The sequence below is a fragment of the Carettochelys insculpta genome, chromosome 4 (genome assembly GCF_033958435.1).
Source record: "Carettochelys insculpta isolate YL-2023 chromosome 4, ASM3395843v1, whole genome shotgun sequence".
NCBI lineage: Eukaryota > Metazoa > Chordata > Testudines > Carettochelyidae > Carettochelys > Carettochelys insculpta.
The window spans coordinates 41388685-41408578 of NC_134140.1; the positions used below are offsets into that span (position 1 = coordinate 41388685).

The 19894-nt window shown below is 40.3% G+C and overlaps 1 protein-coding gene across 2 annotated transcripts in view; it reads right to left on the minus strand.

Moving 5' to 3' along the window:
• The window catches only part of ARAP2 (ArfGAP with RhoGAP domain, ankyrin repeat and PH domain 2), a 198016-nt gene that overhangs the window by 24168 nt on the left and 153954 nt on the right, over positions 1-19894 (minus strand). For both annotated transcript variants that reach the window (XM_074992587.1, XM_074992588.1), the window contains 3 exons: positions 12395-12469; positions 10744-10861; positions 1497-1625 (listed from right to left, as the gene is read on the minus strand). In XM_074992587.1, coding sequence (XP_074848688.1) covers positions 1497-1625; positions 10744-10861; positions 12395-12469 — 322 coding nt within the window. The remainder of the gene's footprint in view (positions 1-1496; positions 1626-10743; positions 10862-12394; positions 12470-19894) is intronic.

Below are 19894 nucleotides of genomic sequence, written 5' to 3' on the forward strand. Positions count from 1 at the left end.
AGAGGAGTAGCACAAACAAAAACTGAGGGAATGTAAAAAAGTATCAAAATAAATAAAAAGGACAGATCTTCCTAAGTAAGTGCAAATTTCAGACTTTCAGGTTAAATTGCTTCAATGACCTATATTTGGAAACGAACCCTCAGACACTGAAGAAACTCTGTTCGGTAAAGGACACAGCAGTTCACCTTATGACCAACAAAAAACAGATGAAAGCCCTTTCTTCTCTTGCTTCTTCACTTCATTGGCCATGCTTCAAATACCAACTGGGAATAAAGGTCTTTGTCTTGATATTCTTAGCTCTCAATAGTCTGGGCCTGGTTAACATCTTCCTCTTGCATCTACCTGTTCCTATATGCATTACTATTCTCATTGATGGTGTAACTGAAGAATAAATCTAGCTGAACCAGTGGACGCTGTGTTCGTAGTGATGGAGATTCTTTTCATAAAGAACCAAGGATGACAAGAAAATGTTACTACCTCCAGGACCATATGCAAGTGACCTTTTCTTGTCATCCCAGGATTGTGAGTTCAATCCTTGAAAAGGCCATTTCGGGGTCTGAGGCAAGGAGATTAAAAAAAATCTGTCAGAGAGGGTGTGTGGCCCTACTGAGAGGGGAAGGGACTGGACTCGATGACCTCTCAAAGCCCCTTCCAGTTCCCATATTGAAGAAAAAAATCCAGTGTAAGCTTGATTGCTACAGATACCACTCTCACACAACTTTTCTCTATAAAGTTCTGATTTTCAAAAAAGAAAAAATGCTGTAAAATTCCCAACACAGAGACTCCCCTCATGAATCAACATTCCAATCTCACATTTTCCCTGAAGCAAATATAGTGAAATATTAACTTCACTCATGAAATGGCTATGGCTGCAACTGCTAGATCTCATCTCCTCAATTTACATCTCCTCATTTTCTCTTCCTACCTGGGATTTCCACTCTTTTTGGTAGTTTGGTTCTGTTGTCCTCTACTGCTCCAATTTGGTGTCATCAAGATAACACTTTTTTTTTTTTTCCGCACGCTAAAAGGCATTACTCCCAGAAGAGAGACTATGGTATTTTTATTTGTCAAAGTATCACCACAAAAATCTAGTTAGACCTTGACTGGCCTTTAACAAACCTGGATAGAGCTTAACTATGCTACAATTATGAGCAAGTGGTCCATGGGCCAATATGGGTATGCAGACCACATTTTCAGAACTGCTGCCATACAGCTTAGTATAAGGCTATTGGATGTTTTCACACACAAAACAAGGTGCATTTTATAGCTTGTGTAAAACAAAAACACCCATAAAAACACTTACTGAGAGAAATTTAGTAGAACCGTTGGTAGAGCTCTGATTTTTTACACTGCATAATACCTACAATTTCTCAAAAATTCCAGTGGTACTTTACACACAAAGAACAATCACTGAAACAGGTAGCAAATTTATGCCATGTTGGTACGCAGACATAATAAAACTTCTATTTTTTTTTTCAAATGATAATGGTACATACCACTGCAGAGTTTGATTGTGTCTGTTGTTAGAAACTTCTTTATAACAAGATATGCCGAGCCAGGCTCAGGTAGTGAACTCCAGTGTAGAACCTGTTCCAACACATTTTCTGTGTAGTGGAGAGGACGCTCTGAAAAATGTGAAAAGTGTAAACAGACAAGAAACACCAAAAACACTACCAAAGGTCCTGGTAGATTACATAAGCCTAGGCATTAGCATGGATCTCTTTAAAATAGAAACCTCCTCTGTTGTTCAAGTGAATACTACAATTAAGAATTTGACTGCTGAACCTCTACCTCAACACCTCTGTTATGTTCCAAATAAATTTCAATTTCAAGCAATGCATACCAAGTCTAATCAGCAGCTAAGAGTTTAAAAGAACTCATATTTAACACAATGGGTCCTTCTGAAATTGACATAAAGTAACTATACTACATATTATCTAATGCAATAGTTGGATTTTAGACAAATATTTATACATAATTTAACATTTATATTATGGTAGCCCCTAACAATTTGAATCCACACTGCCACAGAAACTGGCCAATGGAAGCTGTGGGGATGGCCAGTGCTCAAAAATTTGTTGCCCTCCTTCCCCCAAGGAACATGCAAAGACATGTTTGCCTGCCACTGCAGCCCCATACACCACTCAGAATGCTTGGCTGGTAGGGCAATCTGCCTGAACATCTTGATGGGCTGCCAGGTGGGAGCTACCTATGGTAAGTGTCTCTTGTTCAAAGCCTGCACCTGTCACCCTCTGCCACACCCCAATCCCAGCCCCAGGTCAGAACCCCCTTCCTAAGCACAAACTCCCTCTCATAACCTGTATCCCCCCTATCTGGAATTCAAGCTGGAATCCTCTCCTGCACCCAAACTCTGTTCCACCCCCCACACCCCTTTCCACTCATATAGTGAAAATTATTGCCCACCCCAACTTAAGGTGCTAGCCAAGCTGGGCCCCTCTGTGCAAGAAACGGTACAAAGTGACATGCCTGCCCCCATACAGTTTGCAATCTGAACTACACATAGAAATTTTCACTTATGGCAAACAATTCCACTTTCCCATCATCACAAGCTGAAGAAATGTACTGGACTAAATTAAATTACCCATTAAAAAGGACAGGCAGACAGACAGGCAGAGACACAGGGCCGAACTCTTGGCCCAGCTCTGTTCTCTTTGCAAACCAGTTATGCAGTGCTGGTTTATCAAACCAGGAAATCTACAGCACCAGGCAGAAGCTGCTATACCACAATAAAAAGAGGCCATGAACAGAATGTCAATACAATTCTCTAAGTCCTGAAGGCAGAAACAGCACATTAGGGGCAACAAATTATTACAGAATACTGTGTTAAGTCACACTCACAGTCAGTAAGGCCCTGGTCAGCCCTAGGATCACAGAACTGCAAAGGTGAAAAAGAGAAATTGTGCCACCTCCTCTCTAGGATACCAATTCAGCGGGGCTTGAGCACATGGCCCAATATGTACGTATTCACATACAAACACAAATGTACCTGCTGGCCAAAGTTATGCTACATTTCTTAGGGACAAACATGGCATTTTTTTAGCTCCAGGGCTTCCCCTGCCAAATATCAAATACCTTCTGCAAATAATGGAGGTGTGAGACCTCATTAAAACAAAACAATGACAGGCATACCCTGCAATAACGAACAACAGACACTAAGTACAGGGATCACTAGCAGATCCACTTTTTTTTTTTTTTTGGTAAAATTCTGGGATGTACTCGGAGGGAGTTTATAGAATCATGGAACTGCAAGAAAACTCAAGAGCTCCATCCATTCCAGTTTCCTGCACTCCTGGCAAGACCAAGAACCATTAAGATCATCCTGATAGATGTTTGTCTAACCTGCTCTTAAAAACTCTCCAACAATGGAAATTCCACAACCTCCCTAGGCAATTTATTCCAATGTTTAATCACCCTGACAGTTAGAAAGTTTTTCCTAATTCCAACCTAAACTTCCCTTGCTGAAATTCAAGCCCGTTGCTTCTTTTCCATCATCACAGGTTAAAGAGAATAATTTTTCCCCTACCCAAGTACCAAATTTTTAGGTACATAAAAGCTGTTATATCACCTCTTAATCTTCTCTTTTCTAGACTAAACAAACCCAGCTCCATCAATCTTCTCTCATAGCTCATTATTTCTAGATCATTAATAATTTTTATTGGTCAAATTTGTCCGCATCTTTCCTGAAATGCAGTACCCAGAACTGGCCACAATACTCCATTTGAGGCCTAATCAGAGCGGAGTAGAGTAGAAATACTTCTCATGTCTTGCGTGCAACACTACTACTAATGCATTCCAGAATGATGTTTGCTTTTTTTTTTTCTTTTTTTTCCTCCCCAACAATGTCACATTGTTGAGACATGTTTGGCTTGTGGCCCACTATGAATCCCAGGTCCCTTTCTATAGTACTCCTTCCTAGACAGCCATTTCCCATTTTGCATGTTATTGTTTCTCCCTGCTCACTGAGGGGAAAACTCTGTTTTTGGTGTTCCTCTTTTATTTAATATATTTGCAGAATCTTTTCTTGTTACTCTATGTCTTGAGCTAGTTTCAGCTCATTTTGTGCCTTTGCCTTCATAATTTTGCCCCTATGTGCTTAACATTATTTGTTTCTATTCATCCTTTGTAACTTATCAGAGGGGTAGCCATGTTAGTCTGTATCTGCAAAATCAACAAGTCTTGTGGCACCTTATAGACTAACAGATATTTTGGAGCATAAGCTTACATGGGCAAAGACTCACTTTGTAATTTGACCTAGTTTTCATTTTTGTAGGACTTTGTTTTTCTTTTGATGGCACATCTTATTCACTATCACAGTGCAGTGGAAGACTTTAATTTATCTTTGTATAAGGAAGGACTTACTTATAGTCATATTACCCCACATATTTAGATTTTTTATAATTATTCAGAAATTATGCTTATAGGGAAGAGTAGTAATAGCCTTCAGTAGCTCCTGTACAATTGTGCCTGTACAGGAACTTTTACTGAAGAAACTCTACTGTCTTCATTAAAAGAGAGGAGATTTAGATGTGAGGTGGCCCTTTAAGTGTAATATTAAACCAACTCATTGCCTTTTGTAAAAAAGTTAAAATCCATGCTAAAGAAAAACTTTAAAAGGGGGGGCCTCGCATGTTGAATAGTAACACAGAGGAAGCTGTGCCAGTCTATACACTATCAAAACAAAAAGCAGTCAAGTAGCACTTTAAAGACTAGCAAAATGGTTTATTAGGTGAGCTTTCGTGGGACAGACCCACTTCTTCAGACCATAGCCAGACCAGAACAGACTCAATATTTAAGACACAGAGGACCAAAAACAGTAAGCAAGGAGGACAAATCAGTTCTGAGTCACTATACGGGCTCGTCTGCATACTTGGCTCAATCTAATTCTTGACCTTCCCCCCCACCCCTCCACTCTCTGATTTGCTCACCTTGATTCTCTTTTTTTGATTTGTCCTCCTTGCTTACTGTTTTTGGTTCTCTGTGCCTTAAATATTGAGTCTGTTCTGGTCTGGCTATGGTCTGAAGAAGTGGGTCTGTACCACGAAAGCTCACCTAATGAACTATTTTGCTAGTCTTTAAAGTGCTACTTGACTGCTTTTTGTTTTAAAAGGGGGCAGTAAGAACTAGGGACATCATCACATTTTCTAGACTATAAATGCTCCCAAAGGAACACCTACTCTTTATTTATAGCTACATTTCAGACCATCTGTCACAACAATTTATACAGTGCATAAATCATCATGCTAAAATGCATTAGCTTTTTTTGCTGGCAACATACTTCATTTACAAACTATCCATTTCGCAAAAATTACTAAAAAATAACATAGATCCTACTTGATAATAGAATATGGTACTAAGAGTTCTCCGCAAAAGGCCAGATAATTTTACCAATTATTGAACTGCTTTATATGGAAATAATTTATCTGATTTTTAATATTGCAATTTCAGTATTTCTAACATCAAATTGTCAGCATATATTTCCAATTACCCTGTTACTGAGGTCATTATGCATTTGCTAGTAAATATCCAGAACAAGTTATTTTGGCTGGAAACAGCAACAATGTGAAGAAAATTACATTTCAGATAATACAAGATGTTAATTTTCTTGACTTCTCATGGTTCATTTGCAGCACATTGCCCAAGAAATTGTTTGATAATATGCAAAAATGCAACTCTGCAGTGCAACTCACTCAGGCCTTATCTGCATTTGTCACATGGGAACTTTCTGGAAGCAGGGACCATACATTTACCAAAAAAACCCAACATTTGGACATTCAATTGAACTTACTAAATATATTTTTAACTAACCAAACTGGAAATAAAAATCATTGTGAGCTTCTGATGCCCAAAGACGTGGACTGGGATTTCATTATACCTGGGGGCTTTTGTTTTGATTAAGGTTTTTAGTACTAGGAAGAGGAGGTATACTTACCTGCTACTGGAAGTTCTCTGAGACATGTGAATCCTATTTGTATTCCATACATGGTTGCACATATGTGCTATGCACTGGAGTCCAGAAGTTTTTTCTCAGCAGTATCTGATCTGATGGGTTTGGTCCTGCCTAGGGCAGGACGCTGGATTTGATGGCTTTTTTAGGTCGCTTCCAGCTCTATTGTTCTATGATTCTATGATCTATTGACCCATAAAAAGCACCATGTCTCCTCTTGTGCTCTCAGTCAGGGGCACATAACAGGTCATGTGTGTCAACACCCTTCCAGTGTCTCTCTTAGCACTGAATAATCCCGTTCCACAGCAGAGAGAATGGAGTGTGGGTACTGGAGTACAAATAGGGACCACACATCCTGAAGAACTTCCAGTTACAGGTGAGTAAACCTCATTCTTTGAGTGATGCTCCCTATATGTATTCATGTGTGAGTAAGTAGTGAGCAGTGCAGAATCTGCAGCTATTGGCTGGAAGATGGTGTAATAGGATGTCAAAGTGGAATCAGGGTGCCAGGTTACACAATAGATTATCTTGTCATGAGACATCCCTGAAGCAGGCTGATGCGGCTGCTTGCGCTCATAGAAAATGTGCTGTAACTCCATCAGGTGCAGACACATTGGATTGTGTGTGGCATTTGTAGATACACCTGGAGACTTGTTTGGAGATTCATTGGAAGCAAAGGGTTTCGCCTTTGGATCAGTTGGCAATGACTACAACTAGTTTCAGTGATGTGAAAAAAGAGGGGATCTTGTGGAGGTAGAAAGCCAGCTTACGGCAGACGTTGAGAGTGTGTAGAACTCTAAGAGAATGTACAGGTTGGGACAGAACACAGGCAGGTGGTTGCACTCATTTAGGTGGAACTCTGACACTACTTTGGGAAGGAATTTAGGGTGTAACCACAAGGAACCTTTATTCTTGAGATGTAAGCGGGGGGGGGGGGGGTCTGCCATCATGCCCATCAGTTCAGCCAGCAGAGATAATGATAGAAAGAATATTACCTTCATCGACAGGTGGAAAAGGAAGCACATTGCCAGCAAGTCAAAAAATGGCAGAGAGAATGAAGTTAAAGGTTCCTTGGGGTGGAGTCTTAAGGAGTGGCAGGAAGGTATTGGGTAATACCATTAGGAAACACAGAGCAGCAATGAATATAAACACAGAAGCACTATGGGGAGAAAGGTGGGCTGATACATAGGTGTGGGCAAGGCCTGATGTTTGGCATCAAGAAGATGGTTGAGGTTCACAGGCAGAGATATTGCACTCAGTGGTGATGGCAGTATTGCCTCTTCGCTCCATAGCAGGCCCTGGTCAATGCCCTCTTGCTTTGATTAATTAAGTGTTGCACTGGGATGGAGCATTCTCTCTGCCATTGAGCACAAGCCAAATACCCACCTGTGACATGAATAGGCCTAGGTGAAGTGAAAAGAGCCATGACATTAAGAGGTTGGGAAGTTGACCCTGACTCGAAACAGGTCTGAGGAGTTCCAGAACTGTTCAGAAGCACAGCAATGTGCATGTGGAGTGTCTGAGGTGGTACATGAACCAAAACTAGTCTGACCAGTATTATGTAAGCTCAGTTTGATGGGAGGAAAAGGTACAGCAGAGATCACCTGCATGAAGAGAAGAGCATCATCCTACAATCCTACACCTATGGTGCCCCTAGAATAATAGAGAGAGCATTTCTGGTTTCTCACAAGTAGGAAAGAGGTCCCACTGTGGGCCACCCCATTTGTGGCAGTGTTATCAGAATGTGACATTATGTAACTATCACTCATGTTTGAGATACAGAGTCCTGATGAGCACATTAGGGAGGGAGTTTGGGGTTCCTGGGAGGAATGTGGCGCGAAGCATCATATGGCATTTGATAGTAACAGAGAGGAAGCCGTGCTAGTCTATACACTATCAAAACAAAAAGCAGTCAAGTAGCACTTTAAAGACTAGCAAAATAGTTTATTAGGTGAACTTTTGTGGGACAGGCCCACTTCTTCAGACCATAGCCAGACCAGAACAGACTCAATATTTAAGGCACAGAGAACCAAAAACAGTAAGCAAGGAGGACAAATCAGAAAAAGAGAATCAAGGTGAGCAAATCAGAGAGTGGAGGGGTTGGGGGGAAGGTCAAGAATTAGACTGAGCCAAGTATGCAGACGAGCCCCTATAGTGACTCCGAAAGTTCCCATCACGATTTAAACCATGTGTTAATGTGCTGAATTTGAATATAAAAGCCAGCTTGGCTGCTTCTCTTTCCAGAACGGTGCGATAATTCCTCTCAGTAACACACATACCTTTAGGTCATTGATGTCTGTTTTGTGCCCATTGACCCTTTGTCTAAGGGAGTTAGAAGTCTGTCCAACATACAAAGCACCTGGGCATTGTTGGCACATGATCGCATATATGATGTTAGTAGATGTTAGTAGATGGCATATATGATGTTAGTAGACGTTAGTAGAGGAGCATGAGAACTTTCTGAGTCACTATAGGGGCTCGTCTGCATACTTGGCTCAATCTAATTTTTGACCTTCCCCCCCACCCCTCCACTCTCTGATTTGCTCACCTTGATTAACTTTTTCTGATTTGTCCTCCTTGCTTACTGTTTTTGGTTCTCTGTGTCTTAAATATTGAGCCTGTTCTGGTCTGGCTATGGTCTGAAGAAGTGGGTCTGTCCCACGAAAGCTCACTTAGTAAACTATTTTGCTAGTCTTTAAAGTGCTACTTGACTGCTTTTTGTTTTGATGGCATTTGATGTACCAGTTTCAAAGATGGATGGCTCAGAGACTTGGCATCCCCATTCACTGGTGTACATAACCACTGTGACATGGTCGAAGAGCAATTGCACATGAGGAGACCAGATGAGAGGAATACATACCTAGCACACAAAATAGAGTGGTCAATTTCAACATGTATATGTGTTTCATGCCTTCTTATGGCATCCAGCACCTTCAGGGTGTATTGGGGTCTAGATGGGCTTCCTTACTCTGTTACAATGGTGTCTGACAAAAGAGGAGGAGTGAAGGAGGTACGCCAACTGTGACTTTCAAAGGATGGGTCCGCTATATGAGGGAAGCCAGAACCACCTGGTAGACAATGACTATAGCCCATAAATGGTTCTTGGTGGATATGCAGACAGAGAAGAGTCAAACTAGAAAGCAATGCATGTACAGGCATGTGTATAGTGTCATGGAAGTATAAACTGAGGTATGTCCAAGGAGAAAGGGATGATTGCAGATTGTTGTGTGTGTCTTGTGGAGCAGGTGTGCAACTGTGATTGTGAGCACTGCAAAGCAATCTGCTGGAAGGAAGGCCTATACCACAATGGAGTTGAGCTACACCCTAATAATCTTGATTGTCTACACCAGTGTGAACACTGAGTTCCTCCTGTTAATTCAAATACCTAAAAACCTCAGAAGTGTTTGAAGGATAAGGACAGCAAAATGGAGTTTCTCCTGGAATAACATGACAAGGAGCCAATTGTCCTGGCAGGGGTAAACCGACAAGCGAAAGCAGTGAATTTGTACTGTGAGAACTGAAAAAACCTGTGTAAAGTCTTGCACAGCTGTCACTATGCCAAAAGAGAAAACCCAGAATTGGTATTAGTTGTGTCCTACCCAGAACCAGAGAAATTTCTAGTGTGCGGGGTAACTGCCAGTGTGGAAGTAGAGCTGCAAACCACAGCCTCACCACCTGAAATTTGTATTTTCTGATAAAGGTAGAAAAGTAGTTGAAGATTGAGCTGGGTCTTTCCACCTTCTTCAGGATAAGGAAATTTTGAGAGCCATTGTGTTTGTTTTAAGTTGTGGTTTATCCACCATTTTGGTATCCCTTCTTATTGAACTAGTTGGTGCCCTTTTTAGTTAAGCCAGGAAAGATGGTTTCAAGACCTCAGTAATGTACCTAGTAACAAGAGGGCAAAAACGGTCTGTGCACCTAGTGCTAGCAGCTATCCATCCCACCCTGGTGTCAGTCAAGTGTTTAAGGCTCAGACTACATGTCAACAAAAGACAAGAAGACCTGCCTGCCCTCCTTGATCATGTCTGTTCCTGAATCTTTGTGTTGTATGATCATGCGTCTCTGATTCCTGACATTGCTGATGGTCCTGCAGTGCTCTTGGATCTGTGAATGTGTGTTAACTGTGACAGTCTGCTGATGTAAAGACTTGCCTGATTTATTTGCACATCTACCTTAGGCCCTTTGAGGTCCCTGCATTCAGGCTCTTTTGTTGGGTTGACATCCAAATGCTTTGGATTACCTTTCATTTGAACTCTTATTTATTTGGGAGTCCTGTTTCATCAATCTGAAGTTGTTTCTATTTCACATCCTGTTTGCTTCATTTTATTTCTGTGAATATCATCACGAGACAAATACAGGAGGAAGTACAAGTTTGTATAGTGCAGGCTGATGGCTAAATTCAGTAGCTCTCCATTGAATACCCTTCCTGGATTAACACTACAACTATATACAAAGGGACAGAATTCACTGTTGACACAAAAACTAACAGCACAAAACAACAGAGGTTCTAACTAAGGCTATATGGCACTAACAGGAAACTGGAGAGGCATCACCCGATCTTTGAGTACAAGGGGATGCATGAGGCATGTGTGGATCAATGGACACAGCGAAGGAAATCTTCCAGAGTCAAGTGACATGCATGCATGCATATATGAAATACATGTAGCACTATCACTCGAAAAAGAACTAGGGAGTTTTGCCTTGGTTAACTTTCGAAAAGAAAACAATAATAATGTGGCAAGAAAGCACAAATATTTTTGAAAAAAGCAGTCACTAACCTAGCTCTCCATTTTCAATCACTTCAAAAGCAGCCCAGATTTCATCCTTGTTGGGAATGATGTTTTTTATTCCTAATACATCGTTGGTTAATTCTTCTGCCTCTGTTAAAGGTGATACCTGTGATACAGATTGCAGCAGTTTAAAATTTAATACATAGTTTCTGAAGTAATAATGGCTTCTTACTTGGGCAGTTTACACTTTTGTGTTGGAAGAACAATCCAACTTTTCTTTCTAAACACAATCACAGAGATGCCAAATTCGTGAGTCCAGATGTGACTTGTCAAATTTTTGGCCCATATATTTTCATCAACTTTATTGCATCATACTGGAAGTTATCCAGCTAAGAACTGTAACATCAGACCATTCCTTTTGTCCTCCCTCTTCCCCTCCCCCCCAAATATTAAAGCATTACAGCTCAGTTCTGTGTGAAACAGAAAGGGGGAAAAAGCACATAACACTAATAACACTATGGCTGCAGCTACACCACGCTCCCCTTCCAGAAGGGGAATGCAAATGCAGCTGATCGGAAATGCAAATGAGATGCTGACTTACATAGTGTGTGCCTCATTTGCATAATGGCAGCCACTAGCTCTTCCAAAAGTGCTGTTTTCAGGGGGGAAAAAAAACCAAGCAGTGTTGATGGGGTTCTTTTGAAAATAAACCCCATTTTCAAAAGAACCCTTCTTCTTGAAGAATATGAGGAAGAAGGGTGCTTTCGAAAGTGCGGTTTCCTTTTGAATGAAGCCCATCTACACTGTTTGTTTTTTATCCCCCAAAACAGCACTTCCAGAACAGTGAGTGGCTGCCATTATGCAAATGAGGTGCAAAATATGTAAATCAGCACCTTATTTGCATTTTCTATCAGCCACATTTGCATTCCCCTTCTGAACACCAGCCTATGGTTTTAGTACAATTTTTCCTCCTTCACCCCACATGCCACTCAGTAATGCATACATTTTTGGTCTTTCAAAAAAAAAGATCCAGGATTTTTCGGTTATGCCCCATGCAGCATAAAATGATATGAACTGGAATTAGACAACCTGAACAAAGTTAATAAGTATCTTACTAAAATTGCTTTTTCTAATTGCATCCTTCCTTCAATTATTGCAGAAATTTAATGCTCCTCTTTATATTTGAACATTAGAACAGTATTGCTTAGAGTCCAGTAATTTTCAGGAATGCTATCTGACCTGAGGCTGGAAATCTCAATTATGGTGAGTGGCAAGATTAGGCCTCTCAGTACCTAAGTAAGGCAGACAGCCACAGGGAGAAAAAAAGACATCAGGAGGAAGGCCTTCTAAATGACCTTGTACTGCTAAATAAACTGTAGAAATCACTAGGCAATTGTTAGTTTTCCCATTTATTTCAGGCATACAGTGGTGTCCTTGTGAGCATCATACTAATCCTGCCTTGAAATTGAAGGAGGAAATCTCCCTTAAAATTATGCTATAGCCACAAGAGAAATACTGTTAAAAGATTTTAATTTAGCTGCAGCTTGAACGTAATTTTTATTTAAATAAAGATGAGAAAACTCATGAACGGATTAACTCAAATGCAACAACACACATGCTAAAACCACATATAAAGAAAATGTTTTTTCACTTCATAAAAAAGTTTAACAACAACTTATCATCACTTTTACATACTAACCCTGATTATAATACTACAGTCTGGCTCTTTTCTTTCCACATAAACATCAATTAACAAATCTCCAGCTTGGGAAACCTAAAACAAAACAAATTAACATGCATTACAATTTATATAGCTTGATTCATAATAGGGGAAATTAATAATAATACACCAATATTATTAATAATAATCAATACACCAAACTTCTGCCATTCTCTAACTTGTGCAAACCATGAAATCCTTGGCTATAGAAGAAGTAATTTGTTTAGTATGATTTAGTCATTCTTATTTTTTAGTATAAGTCATGCACAAGTAACAGGCCATGAATTTTTGTTTATTGCCTGTGATCCGTCCATGACTTTTAGTGAAAATATAACCACGACTAAATCATAGCCTTAACCATAGGAAGTCTCTACTGTAAGGTTGGCAACTGATTCAGAAAGAAATCTGAAGCTGACTAAAGCAGTCATGATAATACCTAACAAAATACAGAAGAATTTTCAAGTGTAGGTTCAGGAATAGACATTCTAGTTCATAGGTTTTCCAAACTGGTGGGGCATGAAAAAATTCTGGGGGGGAGTGAGGTGACCCAGCCCCAATCTCCTCCATCCCAAGAAAGAGCCCACGTCGGCATTACCTCCTGAAAAAATGGAAGTAGCACCAGCTACCAGTGGCATGGAGGGTGGAGGGAGAAGTCCCACAGCTGAATGCCAACATATTACCTAAAAAGCCCAATCTGTTGCCTGTCGCAACTTCCTTCCACCTACTGCCTTTCTGCATTGGGGGAGGGGTAAGAGGCAGCGCGCCCAGACACACACGTACCCTGGCCAGACCCACGTGAGTACCCTGCCCAGGACCCCACTTGCCCCCTGCCCAGGATCCGACCACCACTCTGCTTCTGCCCCTTACCACCTGGCCAGACACCTACCTCCAGCTTGCTCCTGTACCATATTTTACACCCAGGTTCTGCACCACATCCCTATTCCACTCTCTGGCAGCCCTGTCCCACACACTGGATCTCTCATTTTTGGCCCCAGAGGAGCCCACGAATTCCATTAACTCTGGAACCCCAGAAGAATTAACCTGGTCTCAGACCTTGAACCTCAGTTGTTCCTACCCTCTCTCCATGGGGCTTGGGTGCCAGGAGAGGGTAATGTGTCAGTTGGGGCCACATCTGGGAGGGTTGGGAGGGGACTGATAGTGGGTTTTTTTTTTTTTTTTTTTGCATCTCACTTCTGTGGTCCCCTACCCAAAACAGGCTCCCTCCCATAAATATATTGCCTTTTGATGTATAGGGGTACCAATTCAGTCGGTGGGGAGGCCAAAGAATAATGTAGAAGGCAATGGAACTTTGTCAAACTCTCTAGCATGCTCACAGGAGTGTTTGAGACTGCTATCATAGGAGTAGGTAGCCTGTCTTAAGCAGTTCCTGGGGATGGGGTGTGTGTGTGTATATATATATATATATATATATATATAAGGCAGCATGTGTCTCTAAATAATAGTAGTAGTAAATAAACATTTGCGACAAATTACCAAAGTAACTTGCATCCATTAAATTTATTCTGATCAGGAAATACATTAACAAAATCTATAAAAATAATTTATGGCCGCAAAGAAGGAAGTAACGGAGTCTCCATCTTCACTATCAGGGGAAAAAACCATGACTGACCATCCTCAATGTAGAGTATGCCACACAGTTCTCAGCAATGATGCCTTGACACCTAGTTGTCTTGAATGTCACTTGAAGAACCACAGCTCTTTGGCAGACAAACCACAAGAGTGTTTTGGTTGCTAAACTTCAAAAGTTGAAATGCATGAAGCTGGCCACTACTGGAGCTTTTCATCAAGTGGTGGCCAAAGAGGTAGAAGCATCTTATGAACAGACATTGCTCATTGCTAAACCCAAGAAAGCGCGCGTAATCACATAAACTCTTGTGAAGCCTGGCTTGTTGAAAGTAGCAGATATTGTGCTTGGTGTCGAAAGCAAGAAAAAAAATATCAGAAATTTCACTTTCCAACAATTACACGAAACACTGCATCGATGACTGGTGAAAGATCTTAAACTTCAAGTTGTGGAGGCAGTGTTGGCTTTTCCTTTTCTCACAATTCAGTGCAACAATACCACTGATGTAGCACAATGCTGTCAATTGCTTCTCCACCTTTGATTCACTAACAATGGAGCTGTGAAAGAACTGCTTTTTTCAAAAGAACTGATGACCATACCAAAGGCTTCTGATATTATAAAAATAATTGCCGACTTTTCTGAAGAAGATAGACTTCCATGGGGAAAACTGGTTGCTGTATGCAAGACGGTGCTCCAGAGATGCTTGGCTCTTGCTCTGGATTTGAGACATTGGTGAAAGAAAAAAAAATCCAGCTGCAACCACAACTCACTGTGTCATACATAGACAAGCATTGGCTGCTAAAATCCTTCTAGCTGATTTATGTAACTAGTTGGATTTGGCCATCTAAGCTGTCAATTTAGTGAAGAACAGAGCTTTAAATATAAGACTTTTTGCTGCTCTTTACACAGATTTGGGATCAGATCCTAAAACTCTTTTGTTTCACAGGGAGGTGCCATGGCTTTCCAAAGGTAACATGCTTTTGAGATTATACAAACTGAAAGATGAAGTGGAAATTTTGCTCAAGCAACAGAAGTAAGAAGAGTTATATCCTGCATTTATAGACTAAACATTTCAACTTTCACTGGCATATCTTGTGGACATTTTTGAATCTTTGTACAACCTCAATTTGAAGCTGCAAGGAAACAATGCTGCAAACATTACAGTGCTCCACGATGCCGTCAAGCGTTTACATAAAAAATCCAGCTTTGGAAATGTCGAAAACAAGCTCAGCTGCCTAACTTTTCATCTTTTCCAGTATTTTCATTGCTTGCTGAAAATGAAGGTTCCAAGAACTTTGTAAAGAGGATGTGAAGAACAAAATTGTGTTTCAACTGGGCTGCCTTGCTGATGAATTTATCCACTACTTTTCAGTCAACTTTTCTGGCAACCCCCTTCATAAATTAGTACACAATCCATTCAACATTGATGTTGATTCATTCCCAGAAGTACTGCAAGAACAAGCACTCAACTTAAAATACGATTCAAGTGTCAAAGATAACTTTGAAAACTCAAGTTTGGAGGAATTTTGGATAAAATATTCCCCATGTACTGAAAAGTTGGAGTAGAAGCACTACATACTATTTTTCCATTTTCGTCAATGTACCTCTGTGAAAAAAGCTTTTCAAGTTTAGTCACGTTAAAAATGAAACAAAGAAATGGACTGGCTGTCGAAAACGATTTGCGTTGTGCACTTTCATCTTTCAAACCTAGGAATTCCCAACTCCTGTAGAAAATGCAGCAGCATCTTTCACATTAAATTTGCTTTGTTTCTGCTATTTCTGATGTTAAATTATTTTTTTTATATTTTGGGCCAAGAAAAATTATTTGCCTTTATTTTTAATTTTAAATACATTTTTACACGAATTTCTTTGTGCTTATTTTAAATTTTAAATTACAAATTGAATGTTTTGTTAAGAGGGGGTTGGATGATGGTAAAGAAGAGGTGGGGGGCGTGAGAGTTGCTCACAAATCAAAAACAGCATGTGATGCCGAGAAGTTTGGGAAACACTGTTTTAGCTAGACCAGTCATTGGTGAACATCATCCGGCTGACAGCTTGTGCTTCAGATGCTCATCTAAAGAGTGCAAGTCAGAGGAGATCTCTAGTTGTCTGAGCCTGGAAATTCACTCTGTCTTACTAGCTAAATTCCACGCTCAAAAGTTGATGTCAAATTGATCTAATTAACTATTCCACACCCAGGATAAAAGTGGATGTGGAGGGTTCATGCAGTCAGTCTCTTAATGTTTTTGTACAAAAAAAAAGTTCTGTTTCTCAAGGATTTAAACTTCTTCATCTACAACCATAAATCAGAGAAGAGTTAATGCAACGTAGGCTGGCAGCACAGCCAGCTCATATTGTCATATGATCCCCTGCTGTTGCACCTGCAGAACAACTGATGTTCCAGAGCATGTTTGCCTGGCAACTTCAATGGAATTGAAATTAAACTTCTCTGCCTTATCAGAGTAGTGGGAAGTTAACAATGGTTTACCTGCAGCTTCTAGGTTGTTTTCGTAGGGTATTAGACTGCCTGGAGCACCTGCTCTCCAGCTTTGTAACTTTGCTGCCTACATCACAAATTACTGTTGAGGAAGAACTTGCACTGGCTTTGGAGAAGATGAATGATACATGATACTATAACATTACTTTTTTTTTTTTTTTTTTTTACTTTCAACTTGGCTTATCATTCATTTGCTTCCCTTCACAGGATAAATGAGAATGTGTAGCTTCTTATATGAGAAAACAAATTGCTTGGATTTGGGAGGTTGCAGTGGTAAAATACGGGACAAATTACAATAAGAAACAATGCAATTAGAAATAAATTGATTGTTGACTAAAATAGTTCAGAAATATTTAGCATTCAACCCTCCCCACTCCATGCACTTTTTTTACTTTGTTAATTTTTTCCTGAAAGAGTTCTATCAAAAATTCTGTTTTCAGTGGACACCCACAAAAATAGAAGATTTATCACGTTCAATAGTTACATTAACTAAGGTGTTTGTATGTGCAACTGAAAGAATAGTGAATACTGCTTATGCCTGACAAAGGTAAAGACTAGTGTTCAGTAAAAGTCCATTTTAATAGTACCTGTGTAATCCTGTATGGATATATATTTTAGAAATATCAGTGACCTTAGTAAGTCATGTTGATGAACGGTCACCCAGAGTATGTGTACATGGCAAAGTTATTTTGAAATAATAGCCATTATTTACAATTAACTTTGCGAGCATCTACATGATGCAACGGCTATTTTGAAATAATTTCAAAATAGCCGAGAGCTTATTTTCAAATAGCTAAACCTCGCTGTATGAGGAATAGTGCCTATTTGGAAATACATATTTCAAAATAGGGGCTTTGTAGACACGGAATAGAGCCTATTTCAAAATAAGCCATAGTGCATCCAACGGTTCTATTTTGAAAAAAATTCTATTGTACCCGGATGCTCTATTGCAAAATAGCACTTCACTGTTTTGAAATGCATGCTGTGTATAGCAGCATTACTTTGAAATAAGCTATTCAGGAAAATCTCCTCCAGAATAGCTTATTTAGAAATATGGCTGCTTTGTACACATACCCTCACTGAAAATACTGGCAGATAAACATACATATAAAAGGAAATATTTCTATATGCAACAAATAATCGTTTTAAGGAATTCACACTTAAAATAAAATTAAGATCTTTTTTAAAAATAGATGATCTTTAATAGCATTTGCAGTTATGCACACTAAGTGTAATCAAACCATCTGGTTCTGATCTGAAATAAAATAAGGATTTGGACCCCCCCTCACCCATACACATGCATTTATGCTCTCCATAGACAGTTTAAGGCAATCGGCTAAAAGCTTTCAGGCTAGTTTTCTCACTCCCATCCAGACATCAGATATTGGCCAACAGTGAAAGCAGGACTCAGTTTAATGGAATGATTGTTTGGAAAATATTGTGCTAATATGCAGAATTATTTTAGAAAATATCACAGAACTGTGGGGAAGTTACAGGGTCCGGCACCCCCATCTGCATTGAGGTTTTTCCTCTAGCCTTTGTGCTGCTTCTCAGGTGTCACCTAGTCACACCCCATTCCCAGGTTCAGATTACAAAAGGCACTGACCATTGTGTACTTGCTGGGAGGCTCTCACACTGAAATACTCACCACTCTAAGTATTGGTGCAGTGGCAAGGAAAACTGAGGCATGCACACACAGGGTTACTATAGAACAGTAGAACTCAGATGCAATATAACAAGGTGAATACAATCCTTACTATCCCCACTTCGTCTCATCTCTCCCCTCTCTGAGAATGAACTAATTATAGTCACTTTAGCTAACGAGCTTGGGAAGTTCAGGCCCCTCTTTCTGCATCAGGGCATTGGCTATAACATTGGCATGCCCCTTATCATGGACCACCTGCATGTCATAGTCTTACGGAAGCAGCCTCCATCTCAGAAGTTTGGTTCGGAGCTCCCTCCAAACCTTGGGCTATCTGGCTGCTTCCAACTGGGACAGGAACCAGCTTCTTAGAGAGCTCATTCTCTTCCAGCTGGACAAGTAGCTGGGATCTGGTGAAAGTTCATATAGCCAGAAATACAAACCGCAGCATTCTTGGTAACGCAGACGTTTACTGAGGACTTGATTATTGAAGTAAGGTGAAAACAGAATGTAATGATGAGCAAGTGGAATATATATGTAACCCCTTTTCTCTCCTCCTTGGGTTACTCAGGAGCAGGCAGCACTCAGTTGAGTGTCAGGGTTCAATATTAAAGGAGATCCTGAGTGTCCCAGTGGTGATATTGGATAGTTGGGAATCCCCTTTCCACCCCTGATTTCTAAAGCTTGGTAAAATGGCGGTGCCTCCACCTGGCTAGCCCCTGTACACACTTAAATGGTGTGCCTTGGGAGCCTCCAGGTAACTGATTTCAGTTATAATCTGGATTTAACTTCTAAACAGTATAAATAGTATATGTTTAATAGACCGCGTAAGAATCAACACACGCCTTTACTAACCAACTTAAGGAGACAGGATTACACACACTAACCATGAATGAAATCAATTAACAATATACACAGAAAGGAAACATAACTGGCATGCACACTGCCCTCAGTTCTCCCACCCCAGAGTGTACACTCTTAATTACCAAACTTCTGGTTACTTGCTTGCAGTGGCATGCACCTGTTCTTCACTGGCTTGCAGACAGCTTGGTCAGGGTTCTGTGCATCAATCCAGGCAAAGCAACCAAATGAACGGGGCCTCTGACCTGGAGCTGGCCTTTGCAGCACTCTAACACACACAGATCAAAACCCTTTCCTGCAGGGTCTCTCATCAGCAGGCTGCAGCTCTCCAGTGCAGTTCCTGGCTGGGAGAAAACTTCACCCTTGCCTGGAAGCAGTCTGTTCAAACAGCTTTCTCTGTCCAACAACAGGAAACCATCATCTTCTTTATTACAGCCTAGCCAAAAAGCCCCCCTTTTTCCCCAAAGTCTCATGGGAGTTTGTAGTCTCTAGAGCCAGGTTGCCAGACACAGCAACAGCTACAGGCTCCCACATACCGAAGGACCTACACACAAAAACTCCAGCATTATTTTTTTAAGAATGAACTGAAATAATGAGAATTTTCCAAAGGATCTGTCTTCCTCATGTATAACCACAAAATAATTTACAAAGCAGATGAGGTATGTCATTATTCCAGAGAGAAAATATCAAGTGACTTAAGAATGGGGGCTACATGAACAACATATTTAAGATAATCTTATGCCAATTTAAAATTGCACAGTTTGTTGCACTACAGAAAATGAAAGTCTGTAACTGTGCATATAGTACCAGGATTTCAGGGAAGATCAAATGTGAAAAAGACTGAAAAGCACGTGAGGGGAAAGGGAGATTAATTTATGGAAAACTGGACCTTTT